This window comes from Vanacampus margaritifer, chromosome 14 (genome assembly GCF_051991255.1).
Source record: "Vanacampus margaritifer isolate UIUO_Vmar chromosome 14, RoL_Vmar_1.0, whole genome shotgun sequence".
Lineage (NCBI taxonomy): Eukaryota > Metazoa > Chordata > Actinopteri > Syngnathiformes > Syngnathidae > Vanacampus > Vanacampus margaritifer.
Window position 1 is genome coordinate 7787310 of NC_135445.1, and position 13613 is coordinate 7800922.

Consider the following 13613-nt stretch of genomic DNA (forward strand, 5'->3'; position numbering starts at 1 on the left):
GGGGTGGGGGTGTGAAGGAAGAGTGAGGAGGGTGAAGAAGGTGGAAGGAGTGAAGCGTGAAGATGGGGACACACAGTAGACTGAAAAAATCTTAAGTCAATCACAGTTTTAGAGTGCACTTGCATTTGAGCCAATACAAAAAAAATCTAATATTTTACTTTTACAAACATAAAAAAAAAAAATCTGGTTTAATTGACACTGTCCAGAAGCATTAATATGTTTAGCTTTCAGTAATGTAACTCTAATAAGAGAATTGTTGAGCCAATTTAAGATTACAAATTGAATTGTTGACCAATTAAATAAAATTGCTTCAATTGGTAACACATGATTGAATTAAGTTAATCCAAAGTGAATATATTAATCTTATTTAATGAACATTAAACTTAATATATTCACTTTGGATTAACAAGCAATTTTTTAAAGTTGGCCAACAATTCTCTTTTTGAACTTAAGTTGGTTTAACAATTCTCTTTTTAGAGTGTGTATGTAGCAAGGTTATTAAAGTATCATCTAACTAACAAAATAACTAATAGATAATTATAAAATAATTACCTTATTTTTTTGCCAATTTGTATTATTTATATTTCATGATGACTCAAATATTTAATGTTAATATTTTTCTTTGGCAATTAATAGTCAGCATCAGCATATGCTTGAGTTTTGCAAATTGAAATCTATGTATTATTTCCAGAGAAATTTTGAGAAAAAGTGGCCTAAATATACTCCTGAAAAATGCTATGTACCGAAAAGTCCCGTCCACAAAGTTCGATTTTTATGTAATACTACAAACAAACAAACAAACAAACAAACAAAAACAAAGAGGGTAACCAATAGTAAACATTTTAAAGTTTTCGGAATGACAAAAAACGGTCTCACCGACTGAGCATGTATTTCAATGTTTCGTTTTTTTAACATATGGTAGCCGTTATGTGAAAAAACACATGTCCACGTTTGTTTGTTTTCTAGGTTTTTGGGATGTCTGCATTGAGTTTCACCCCAAAAAAAACAATAACATAAAAATGAAAAAAAAAGTGTTTTTCACATAGCAGCGACAATATACTGATGTGTGCCTTTAATAAGCCCATATACTTACATACTAACCTGTCTTTGTGCTCTGTACGTCTCTAATCCAACTTGGCCACGTCCCAAACCCTTGATGCCCTTTTCATCCTCCCTCACCGAACCCCCTCCCTCCCCCTCACCCTCCCCCTCCCCTCCTCTCACCCTTGTCATCTTCTCCATCCTTACCGGGTCTCGGAGCTGCCTTCTCTCCAGGGGCAGGTGCGCTGCTCCGGGTCTGCGTGGCCAGGATGATTCGGTCGGGATCGAGGTCCGCGCCCTCCGCGAGAGGAACGGACGTGTAGCCGGTGGCCTCTACTGAGCGCGAGCACAAAGGGGAGGAGGGGTGGGGTGGAGGGAGGTCAGTGCGAAAGATGGTCAGTGATGTCGGAGGCAGAGAGTGACACGCACACTTACACACACGCTGGATACACAAATAAACACAAAGTGACGAAGTAAACCGTCCACTTCCTCCCTCACACCGTCTCACTGTCCTCGTCTCATTTCTGTGTCCACGGCAACTGTAGCACCCCAGAGTTTCAAGTGCTTACGCAGCAAAAGCATGTGTGTGTGTGTGTGTCACTGCTTTGTGTGTGTATTTGTGTGTTTTTGCATGTGCGTGTGATGGGAAGAACAAAGCGGCAGGGGCTTACAGGGCTTTTTGGAGAATAGCGGGGGGATAAAGCCAGCGACTGCAGGCTGCAGAGTCATGGCCTTGTGTGAGTGTGAGCGTCAATAGTCTTGCTGAGCATGGTGTGTGTGTGCGTTTTGGTGTGCAGTGTAAGTATATATGTCTGTGTGCTCTGCCCGTGGCAATCAGAGTGTGTGTTTGAAGGTTCATGGGCGCTCTCTGGCCCGAATCGCTCCTGCCTCAGCGAGATTATTATCCAAACACCCCACACACACACACACACACACGCACACACACACACACACACACACACACACACACACACACACACACACACACGCATATTTGGAAACAACAGTGACTGACACCCTTAGGAAGAGCAACTATACTATTAAAGGTGACTTTGTGCATGACATGAGTACAGTTGAACCTCCATTTAATGGACTAATAGGGGGAGGGATCACCCATTAAAGCTGATTGTCTTGTCGAATTGAATTTTTTTTCCCCACCAATAAAAATACAGTACGAAATAGTTTTCTACTTCTTTCACGGCCTAGATTGTATCTGAATGTATATATAAAAGTATAAACATACAATATATCCAAAAGCTTAAGTTTTTAAGTTTCCTTTTTCATCTCTTTTTTTTTTTTTTTTTCCCAGGAGAGCTCAGTATTGTTCATTCGATTTGTTTCCTTTTTCATCTCAGTTATGATGGCTGGATGCCATAAAGAAGGGATTGACAAAAAAAAAAAAAAACATTTGGAGACTGTACCAATATAAATGCAGCAGAGATGTGTACATAATGAGCGCCAACGTCAACGCTAGTTAGATATAACACGGCAATTTGGAGCTGCATGCCTCAGGCGGCGCTAAGCCAACGTCCGTGCTTTCGATTGCCTTTGTTGGGGATTTCGCCCCTACCAACATGGCCGATGATTATGCCTATACTTTGGGCCACCGTTTAACTTTTGTTAAGGGTCAAGGAGAGATGAAAAGGTGTTTCCTTTAGAACATAGGGGCTGCGTGGCTCAGAGGTTGTGGGTTCGATCTCATGCCATAGTGACGTACCATTATCATTTAGCATAGGAAAGCACAGCACTGGTTCACATGAATTTGACTTTCCGAACTGACGTAATTGCACGCGGCTGAGTATTGTTAAAGTAACTCTCTAGCTTGTGGATATAACCTGCAAAATATTAACAATAATAAAATGAAAAAGACAAAATATACTAATTGTTGTTATTGTGAAAGATTGATTTTGAAATTGCCCATTCGCTAATAAATAATGGAAAGGTGTTTATAATGTTATTTCTTTATTTAAAAACAACAACAACATTATTTTTAAAGTCTTGAGCGCGAAACTCGAGCGTATTCCTGTAGTTTGTCAACTACGTCGATGTTGCTTTAAATATTGTTGCTGTAAAGAATTGTTGATGATATCATTTTGTCAAGGTACGACAAGAGTAACCTTTGCTAAAGGTGGCTTAAAGGTTGCACCTTTCCTAAGAAGTTGTAGAATTTGAACAATCTAATCCTCCAAGTACTTCCGGGTCATCTCACTCGGATAAGATAGGAAAGGAGATTTCCTGGGAAAAAATGTGAATCCAACACAATTTTTTGTCCGTTAACTCTGAAATCTGTTAAAACTGAGTCCATTGAATAAAGGATCAACTGTATTTGTGCATGTGTGACTGATCATACCTCCATCATTGGCCATCAGACTCTGAAAAAGAGAAGAAACAATAACCTCATTAATCCCTGTGATTTATCTTAAATGTATTTGCTATATTCGATGGAACTCATGCCTCTAAAGACACACAAAACTACAGTTGGAACATGCCTCGATTCAATCATTTGCTCTAAATTGTACTTCAATTGGATTCAAATGTAATTGAAACAATTTACAAAACACCTCACAATCATCTACCTAGAGGTTTGTTAATTCCGATTCCAGATGTGTTACTATGCAAATTAGCATGGTGTAGTTTTTTTTTTCAAATTCATGTTGTGTACCTTCTGCAGGTCTTCTATTGAGCGTTCCGTCTCTTTGAGGCGTTCCCGTAAAGCCCGCTCTTTAGCTGAGATCAGAGATTCTTCACTCTCAAGTACGCTGATTTCGGATTCCAGCCTACAAACACAGAAATAGCACACTTTTGGTCGATAATGGAGAGGTTTGCTGCTTGCGACCCGCATCCTGCGGCTGCTTACGCCAGTCAGTCCAAATTCAACTCAACACAATCGGAAACACAGATTTGTGTGATGGTAAGAGTTGGCTCTACATTTCATCCCAATGTCAACCATATCAATTATTATCATAATTTACTAGTGGCTTGGACTTGAGTTCATTGTAAACATGTTCTGAGTTTCTGTTTCATGGTGTGGTGTTTAAGGATGCAGTTAAGTGCAATGTTGATATGGAGGACCAAAACTGCCAAAATTTTAAATAAATAAATGTCTAAATAAATAAATAAATGATTAAAAGTGAAAATAACAACGGATATACAAAAATATAATTCAAAAGTTAAATCCAAAAAATAAATATCCATAAGTAAATATATAAAAGTAAAAATGAATACAAAAATAAAAAACAAGATTAAAAAAATAAAAATAATTTTTTAAATAAATGTTAAAATAAATACAATGTGTGTGTATATGTATATATATACGTATATGTATTTAAAAAAAAAAAAATTTATTAAATTTTTTTTAATTGATTAGTTGGATTTTTTAAAAAAAAAAGAAAAAAAAAGGAGAGCAATGATGATGCCAAATCGAATGAACAATACTGAGCTCTCCTGTAAAAATAAAAAAATAAAATAAAATAAATAAATAAATAAATACAAATATAAATATAATTAAATATCAATCCATCAATAAAAACGCTCTGCTCTCACATTTATTTATTTCATGCTGCAGACGCTCTGCTCTGATAGCGGGTTAGCTTTAGCTAAATGAAAGGTGAAGAATGTCAGTGACCATTGAACCCTTCGATTTTTCTGAATGCAAAAATGTTTGTCGGTCAATCCAAACCTGAGCAGCTATGCTTGAGAGTTTGCTTCGGTGTCAAGTTGACATTTATTGCACTTGTCCTGAAAGACAGCCTAATTTGATGCAAAGTACCAATGCTGAATCAGATGTTGGTTGCATACAATCCTGTTGACGAACACAGTGGGATAATGCTGTAAAGGCCAAAAGCAGTTTATCCTGAGTGAGCTGTTAAATAATCCAACGTGACGGCTCAACAATTGCATGATCCATTTAAAACATCCTGCAGTACTAATCCTATTTGCTCTTTTTCAAAGTGTAAGTAATAGCTCAAGCTCCAGATTAATTTTGGGGAAGTCATTTCACATACATTAAAGTAGTACATTTCCTAATTTGACCTAAATATGCTTTAAAACACAGTAAAAAAAAAACACTTTTCAGTTTTTAAGAGTGTTCAAATAACCTTACATGCAAACAAGTGGAGAAAACGCAGGGAGCGCAAACAAGTGAAGATTCAAACCTGGAACCTTTTGATGTGAGGCAGACATGCAAACCACAGTTTCACCCTAACCTTACTAATTAATTTCACAAGAGAAAAATGATTTACAAACAAATAGTCGGCATTCTAGAACAGATTGTGCTTGACCTTGTTAATTCTACCGCCTCTATCATTTGTACTATGCCAAAATCTAAAAAAAAAAAAAGAGTGAATTTTGGATTACATTTTGGACACCACACAATGATCCCACAACCATCCATTCACAGAGTCCTCAATTCTAAGACGCTGACGTGTAAGAGACACGCACTCAAACACTCTCGAGATGGATGTAACAACAATAGTAGGAAGCGGTCAGGGAGGAGAACCACGGTTGCTTCCTCACAGCCTGCCAGCCCTTGCAACACTTTCGTACACTCCTCTGGGATGCAAAGAATGTGTGTGCCATAATTATGTGCGAAAACTTTAAGCTTCATCACACTATCAGAAACTGTTGCTCTTGCCACAGGTTTATAGAAAAAAAACAGAGGTCACGCCCGCATTTTAGCATCGCAAGCAGTTTGATTCATTGTCGATCTGACAGGCACTCTATTCAGGGGACATTTTTAGCCATCACATTTTGGTATTCCAGAGCAGTTAAAAGAAAATGGAAAGCTTCCTTCTCTGTAGACAGTGGCACTGCAGTGAGACAATGGTGCTGAAACACAGTTCTGGTGGATAGCGGACTCTTGAGCCTGCATCAATTAGCAACGAGCCAACTTTAGAACCCCAAACAAGCACGATGACCAGCTTTTTTTTCCTAAGAGTTTATTCACTTGAGCCATCTGTCCTTAGTCCTATTTTATTGTGTTTTCTTTTTAACCCAAGGAGTAATATTTTTTAAGCTAAGGCAACAACTACTTCACTTAAAACGTAATTTTGAATTGAATACCATGAACAAATGCATTCAGAGTATATGCAGGAGGCGGGTTTCTATAAACATGCCTAATTAGGTGGTCATCGAGTCTACTTGTCAAATAGTCAACAAATAGACTCAAGCTCTATTGTTAGCAGGTGTAAGAGGTGGTATTCTCGCCGTCAAGTTAGATGCCGTATTTCCTCCAATAGCCAATAGAAGAAATGTCATGACATAACACCAAACAAAAATGCCACAAAAAAGTACAAATAGTGCAATAATAAGTTGTCTGTATTGACTCACAAAATGACATAAACAGTGTTGAACAGGAAGGAAGCCACAACTTATTTTGTTTTTAAGATTTTAAATTGATAAAAAAAAATTTTTGGGACAATTTATTGGACCACTGATGATGTCTCCACCATGGCGCCATGGTTGGGATTTGACCTCTTTGATTCTGTGGCTCAGTTAATAAATGTATTTGTGTTGATCACTTAGAAAAACACATTCTTCATGCCTCCATCTCGCAGCCTATCAAATGTAACGGCCCCTCCAAGGTCTTGCATGTGGCAAATGTGTAAGGCTAAGCAGCATATATTGTACACAGTACATACACTACTGGCACCCTCTAGTGACCAAACTAGAAACATGACCAACTGGCAGCAAAGCCAGAGAGTAAAGGAAATACTGTACTGCATTTTTGTACATAATGTATTGTGGGATTGTGTCATGAACTCTCCATAGTCTAGTTAACTCATTTCTCTTATTTGTCTCCTTTATGCGTCATTAATGTAGAAAAATAAGTGAGATTAACATGCAAAACTTATTAGCTCATTATTGTCCATTAAAATCTGACGATTTTCTATAAATTGGTATGCATGTACAGTATATATCTGGCAGCGGCAATGCTAAAAAGCGAACACTGTGCCAATGTCACTGTCCCGCCTTGTCAGCCAACCGCAGGCTAGTTGCCATGGAAACGCCCCGGGCTTTCCACATCATTCAGGACAGGGAAGAGTGCATATCTGATTTTATGTGTGGTGGTGGACCTTGCGCATATGCCCACATGCGTTGGAGATTCAGAAGCCATCCAATCGACTGATGCTATAGAGGAAGAAGAAGCTCTTAACCACGCGGTAAAGAAAGGGAGTATTTTTACACAGTAATTCATGTGTGCTGTATGTGAACTTTCCTTCTGGGTGTACTTCTTCTCTTGGGAGCCAGTTTCCCAGATGCAGAGCTGTTGGAAAGATCACACGAGTTGAGGTAAGCCTCAGCGAGCGGTGCCAGCGAGCCACCATTTTCCCAAGAATTTCACAAAAAAAAAAAAAAAAAAAATACTTTTATGCTCTTGTGAAAGTCTCAAATCTATTTCCCTTACATAAATATGTCAACTTTTGTATTTTAGCATGGGACTTGTTCTGCTGTGGTTCGTCAGATATTCCATCCATCCGTTTCGCATATTGCTTGCCTTCGTAAGGGTCATAGGTGACTTTGGGCAGGAGGCGGGGTACACCGTCTTGTCTCTAGCCAATCACAGGACATACTGTATATCAACAGACAACCATTCGCACCAGCACCTTTAGAGTCTTCAATGACCGTGCAAGTTTTTGGAATTTTGATGGAGTTCAGTCTCAAGTGTTTAAAAAAGAAAAAAAGTATAGTGTAGACTTTCATCCAATTCACACAGATGTTTTAGCTCTATTATTTTCTTTCTCTTGCTCTTTTTTTCTCTCCTGGTCCAACACACCTCTCAATTTCAATAGCATATTAATCTGTTTCTTTCCTCTGACCTATAAAATCAACTGGAAGTGTCCCACCTATTACTTTTGTATTTTTTTTTTAATAGTAAATAATAGTGTAATTAATAAAACAGACCACCGTTAAACACTTAATCTTGCACACCTCACCACAGTTGGGAATGAATTGATGACACAGTTTGTTTCATTTCCTTTTTTTCTTGACAATACAGTACAGCAAAAGGTATACATCTAGACAAGGTGTAATTCTACAAAAACAAAACATGCCTTGTGAATCTAGATGCCACCTATCTAGTTCTATAGGTCTTAACTCTTTGACTGCCAAAAACGTTAAATAACGTTTAGTAAAATCCTATGGAGGAGTGCCAAAGACGTTAAAAGACGTTTGTTTCAAAACAGAGGTGAAACTAACCATTTTCTATTGTTGATTACTGAAAAACGGAATAAGGTAGAAACAAACTGTTTTTTTCTGATGAAAGATGAGAGTCCAATCTTTCATTTGGTAGTATGTGTTTATGTGTTTTGGTGTTACTGTGTTTCCATAGTCCAAACACATAATTTTCTGTGGACCTTGAAAGATCAGTCAAAATGCTTAAATCGGCTGGCACTGGCGACATCCCGTTTCTGAAAACGTCTGGCAGTCAAAGAGTTAATAATATATCGTACTCATCTGTTGTGTTGCCTCACGTTATATTTTGCTGAAGTTTGGGCAAATGTATATAAATCAAAATATTGACCCAATTATTAAATAAATAAATAAATTCATGATTAAAATAAGTTAAAAGGTTGGCTACAAAGAACCAAATAATCAATTATTTATAGGATCAGGTATTTTAAAATGTACAGATAAAATAGTCTACCTTAAGAAAGAAAGGGTTTAAGAAAAATGAAATGTATGAAGTATACTGCAGAAGCTCTTTTGTCTTCTGCTCTTGCTCTGTTTATAGCTCTTCTGTTTCTCGATGCATTCAGCTGTAAAGATAATTTGTTTCTCAGATGAAGCTGTCCGCTCCTGGGAAATTACTTGACGTTAGGCATTTGGTCTGTGCTGTTATTATAATGTACTGTACTTGCTGCGAGAGCATCAGTTTGTCTAAATTACACGGCTGTTAAGTCAACCAAACGGCGGGTGTGTGCAGATGAAAGCAAAAACCAGAGAGCACTCAATAAGGAATGTCATTTAGGGTTTTTGTCGAAGCAACTGGTGGTGATGTAGAAACATTTACTCTATGTTAGTAATGTTAAATGTTGGTAATTAAAACTGAGTATTATATTTGTAAAACCTGTCAATATCTGTCACTGAAGCACCAGTTTTTAGTCCAATGCAGGCATTTGCTTTCCCTTCCGTTTTGTTTTATTTAAACAGTTTGTGAGAAACATAAAATTGCAGTTCCCCCGCCCCAAACCTTTACATTTGGAAACAGTTAACAAATCCCTACCAGACCCTAAACTTACAATTCAGCCTACATGGAGCGAAGTTCGATCGATTAACAATCTCAGTTCCCAATTGTTATGTTCTTGGAAGCGGTAACCGTACTGAGAAATGATCTAAACACCGATGCTACACACTGTGGGGCAAAGGATGATTATTTTCAAAGCCTTATGTAATGTGGAACATGCAGTGTTATTTCCTGCAGTAAGTATAGTTTGTTTCTGCCAGACGTGCACAAGAGATCCCAGAGGTTCAATTTGTCTTATTTGGCCTGGTTTGGACTAAGCTAAATAGTTTTTTATTCTGTTAAATGACTGAGTGTCTGGTCAATGGTCAAATAAAATAAAACATCTTTCCGTGTCTCTAATAGCAGGATTGCTTGAAACATTTCAATGACAGAATACTTAAACAGAAAAAAAATCCTCACAACTTCATCAGAGCTGTGTCGAATGTTTTGGATACTTAAATTAGTTACACGAGAATAACAATTTTAGGTATAGTTGACTGTAAGATGCCGTATTTTTTTTTTTACATCACTGCAAACTACAGCCACAATAATAAACATATTTTTAAATTAATACCTCTCTGACCATGTCAATGGAAACCAAACATGATAATCTCAGTAAAAGCTGTACAGCTCTTGCATTGAATGGCATTGTATTGTGAAATGTCATAATGTCGTAGATGGAGAGTGCAGGATACATTTGTCATAAGAAATACAATACATAAAGAATCCAGTAGGGGACGGGTAAGTACTAGTGATAGACCAATATGTTTTTTTTTTTAAGGCCGATACTGATACCGATTATAAGTAGTCAAGGAGACCAATCACCGATATTTCAAGCCAATAGTCATTTGCAGTAAAAGAGAAAGTATGAGCGTCAAAATAAAAAAATAAAAACAAAAAAAATACTTTTTCTTTTCATTTCAAACCTATAAAAAACTGACAGCTTTGCTTAAAAATGATAACAAAAATTGCAGGGAACTTCCAGGGTCATCAGCATGTGCTAAGCTAAATTAAAAACTAAGCAAGTAAATAGTTTCCTAACATTTTCTACTGTAAATAAACATCCATCCATCCATTTTCTTAACCGCTTGTCCTCACAAGGGTCGCGGGGGTCGCCGGAGCCTATCCCAGCTGGCTTCGGGCAAGGGCAGGGTACACCCTGAATTGGTTCGTAAATAAACATAATTTCTTTAATGTTATGTATTTGATTTTACAAATAAAAAGGGTCGGGTTTTACCAGCGTCAGCGTAATTATTTTTTTTTAAAGTGGAATTTTAATTAAATCCATAAATGAAAGTTCCCTGTATCTCACTGAATGACACATGCATGCCCGTCCATCCGTCTTCTTCCACTTATCCGAGGTCGGGTCGCGGGGGCAGCAGCTTTAGCAGGGAAGCCCAGACTTCCCTCTCCCCAGCCACTTCAGCCAGCTCATCCGACGGGACCCCAAGGCGTTCCCAGGACAGCCGAGAGACATAGTCTCTCCAGCGTGTCGTGTCCTGGGTCGTCCCCGGGGCCTCCTGCCGGTAGGACATGCCCAGAACACCTCCCCAGGGAGGCGTCCAGGAGGCATCCGAACCAGATGCCCGAGCCACCTCAACTGGTTCCTCTCAACGTGGAGGAGCAGCGACACATGCATGCGAATGTAGCTAATTTGGGCTTTTCGTCAGAGTTTGTAAAAGGTTTCAAAAGATATTTTCCAGAAAGTGAAAATTGGCTGAATATGTTCGAAATATCAAAAGTAAAAGCTATGAACATCTTACAAATCCTGATGAAAACCCTAAATTTGCTACGTTTGCAAGCCTTACGTTATCGGCCTTCAGATTTGTAAAAAGGCCCAATACCGGTATTTGTCAAAATGCCAAATATTGGCACAGAAAATCGGCCCAGCTGACTAGTCTATCCCTAGTTGTATCGGGTTGTAGCCGGGCCTTACTTCAAGGTATCAGTACTATCAGCTGACCGTTTTACGATCTGGAACTAGAAATTAGAAGAACATAACATTCAGGGTTTCCCCCAGTACTTTAAAGGCCTGCTCTTCTATAATGTGACAAAATATGTCCGTGCAACATGAAATAGCAGCAGTCCAAAAGTAGCACAGTACGGGTACACGTCAGGTCAGTGCCACATTGTGAAAGGGCCTTTTACGCGGTATTCCTCTCTCTCTTGTTTACTTAGCTTGGCCATGTAATGATAGGGATATTTGTAAAACTCCCACTGCCACACTCGCTCACTCCGTGTTTGTCCTTCAGGCAGTGTGAGCGTCCTCCGCTGCACACAATGACCCCTCTTTCTTCACCGCCGCGACGCTTTGTATGCTTCCTAAGTTGGTTTATGACCAAAAAATCTTGCTAAAGGACTTTTTTGGGGGTGTTGAGGGGGAGGGGTTTCCATATGTGTATAGTACAAAGATCATGCTGTTCCTCTTGATTTATGTTATTTCCAGTTTCAGGTTTACGCTCACACAAAGATGCCATTGTCTTCCTGTCTTTATGTTTCTTTTGTATAATGATGTTTGAAATATTTGGTTTGCATCTTCCAATGGAAAATCGGAAAGGGTACTTTGTTTATGGTTTTGTGGTATTTTTCTTTTGCTTCAAACTAAGTGACACCTTTACGGGCTTTCTACGCTCTTGTGCGATCAGCAGGCTGTCAAACGGCACGAGGAGCCTTAAAAAAAAAAAGCATCGGCTTTGTCTTGGTCACTTTCTATCATAAAAGTGTCCACTAGCGCATGTTACGAGTTTGACAGTTGTAAAAAGAAGATGGGAGAGGGTGTCTCCAGGGCTTCTGTGCATTTAGTAAGAAAGTGGCGGAACCTAATTTGGAAATGTTAACAAGGAGAAGGATTTGTAAGTGGTCGTACCTTATCCCTCACACTCAATTCCTATGTCCAATCTGGAGTGGTTGCAGAGGGTACAGGATATTTGGGGATCGTAAATTCTAAAAGCTTCCACGGAGACCTTTTGGATCTCCTTTCTAGCAGAACCTAGCAGAAATGATTCTTGTTGTTCATCATAAGTGTGGTTAGGTATTGCGAACAAAAAACTCTTTGTGCCTTGAAATGCTAAAATACGATCGTGTCCCAAGGGGAGATACAGCCACAAAGAATCATGGAGCCCAAAGGACTACTGAGATTAGTAAATACAGTAGTTATTGGTTACATATGTGCTATTATTTACAGTATTTACATGGACATTATTATCTGGCTTTTCTTACTCTCCACACAGTAAATTCTGTAGAGTAAATTTGACTCTATTTAGAGTGGGACCAAATAGACTCTGTTTTAGAGTAATATTTGCAGAGTAAAATAAAGTAATGAAAGTCACTCAAGGGTTGAGGAACAAACTCGCGACCTTCAGCTTGTGAGGCTGTCACACTACCACCTGAGCTATGCCCCTCAAACTGTTTGTTTGTATCCAAAAAGGACCAAAAACAACGTTTTTTGGTCTCTTGGAGTTACGAAGATTCCAGCTGACACAATCGATAAACTAACACACAGCAGGAGCTGCGTGGCTCACGGAGTAGATCGGCTGTCTCCCAAGCTGAAGGCCGTGTGTTCATTTATCAACCCTTCATTGACTTTTTTTTCCTTCACTTTATTTTACCCTCTTCCAAATATAATTATCACTCTAAAACTGAGTCTATTTGGTCCCTAAATAGAGTCAAATTTACTCTACAGAAGTTTGTTTGATGCTATGTGCAAAAAGGGGTTTATGCACAAGGAATTAACGCAGATACTAAACACACAGGAACGTAGCAAAATAAACAGTTACTTTTCTGCTTTCATTAATAAAAGCACAACAAACCACAAAGTTAATGATCTCCTCCACGAGAAACAAAATGTATCAGACAAGAAGACTATTCAGCTCAAGTCAAGTGACAATCTGCTCCACAGTGCTTTGACCATTCACTACTGCTGTTTACCTTTTCGTGGCAATGTTATCCTGGCGTCTCTGGCCATGGGTGACGTTTCCGTTATTTCAGCACTGATGATAAGCTTACAGTAGCTGGTGCTTAACAAAGCCTCTTTCATGAATGCGTTGATGGATGAGGAAATGGGTCCAGGGTGCTAAGACATCCACCTCTCAAATACAATAAATTATTCACACCAAATGTAGGATTATTATCTGGGGGGGGGGGGCGTTGTTTTATTATTTGTTACAATTGTTTAGTAAAATATTATAACATGTGTCCACCTGAGTTGTTCCTTCCATATAGTTACATCAGGGTCACGGCTAGCCTGGAGCAATGGAGCCTAACCTCACAGACCACAGAAAAGCGGGGTACACCTTGGACTGGAGTTTACAACCAAATAAAAGGACAATGATGGAGAATCGCAGAGAAA

At 38.7% G+C, this 13613-nt stretch overlaps 1 protein-coding gene across 11 annotated transcripts in view; it reads right to left on the reverse strand.

The window, feature by feature from the left end:
• Positions 1-13613, reverse strand: part of palm2akap2 (PALM2 and AKAP2 fusion) — a 73681-nt gene that overhangs the window by 33599 nt on the left and 26469 nt on the right. For 7 of the 11 annotated variants that reach the window (XM_077585994.1, XM_077585992.1, XM_077585999.1 and 4 more), the window contains 3 exons: positions 3704-3818; positions 3392-3413; positions 1249-1377 (listed from right to left, as the gene is read on the reverse strand). In XM_077585994.1, the coding sequence (XP_077442120.1) occupies positions 1249-1377; positions 3392-3413; positions 3704-3818 (266 nt within the window). Of the gene's footprint in view, positions 1-1248; positions 1378-1476; positions 2310-3391; positions 3414-3703; positions 3819-13613 lie in introns of those variants that run through there. The other 4 variants (XM_077585993.1, XM_077586003.1, XM_077586001.1 and 1 more) reach the window with 3 other exon arrangements.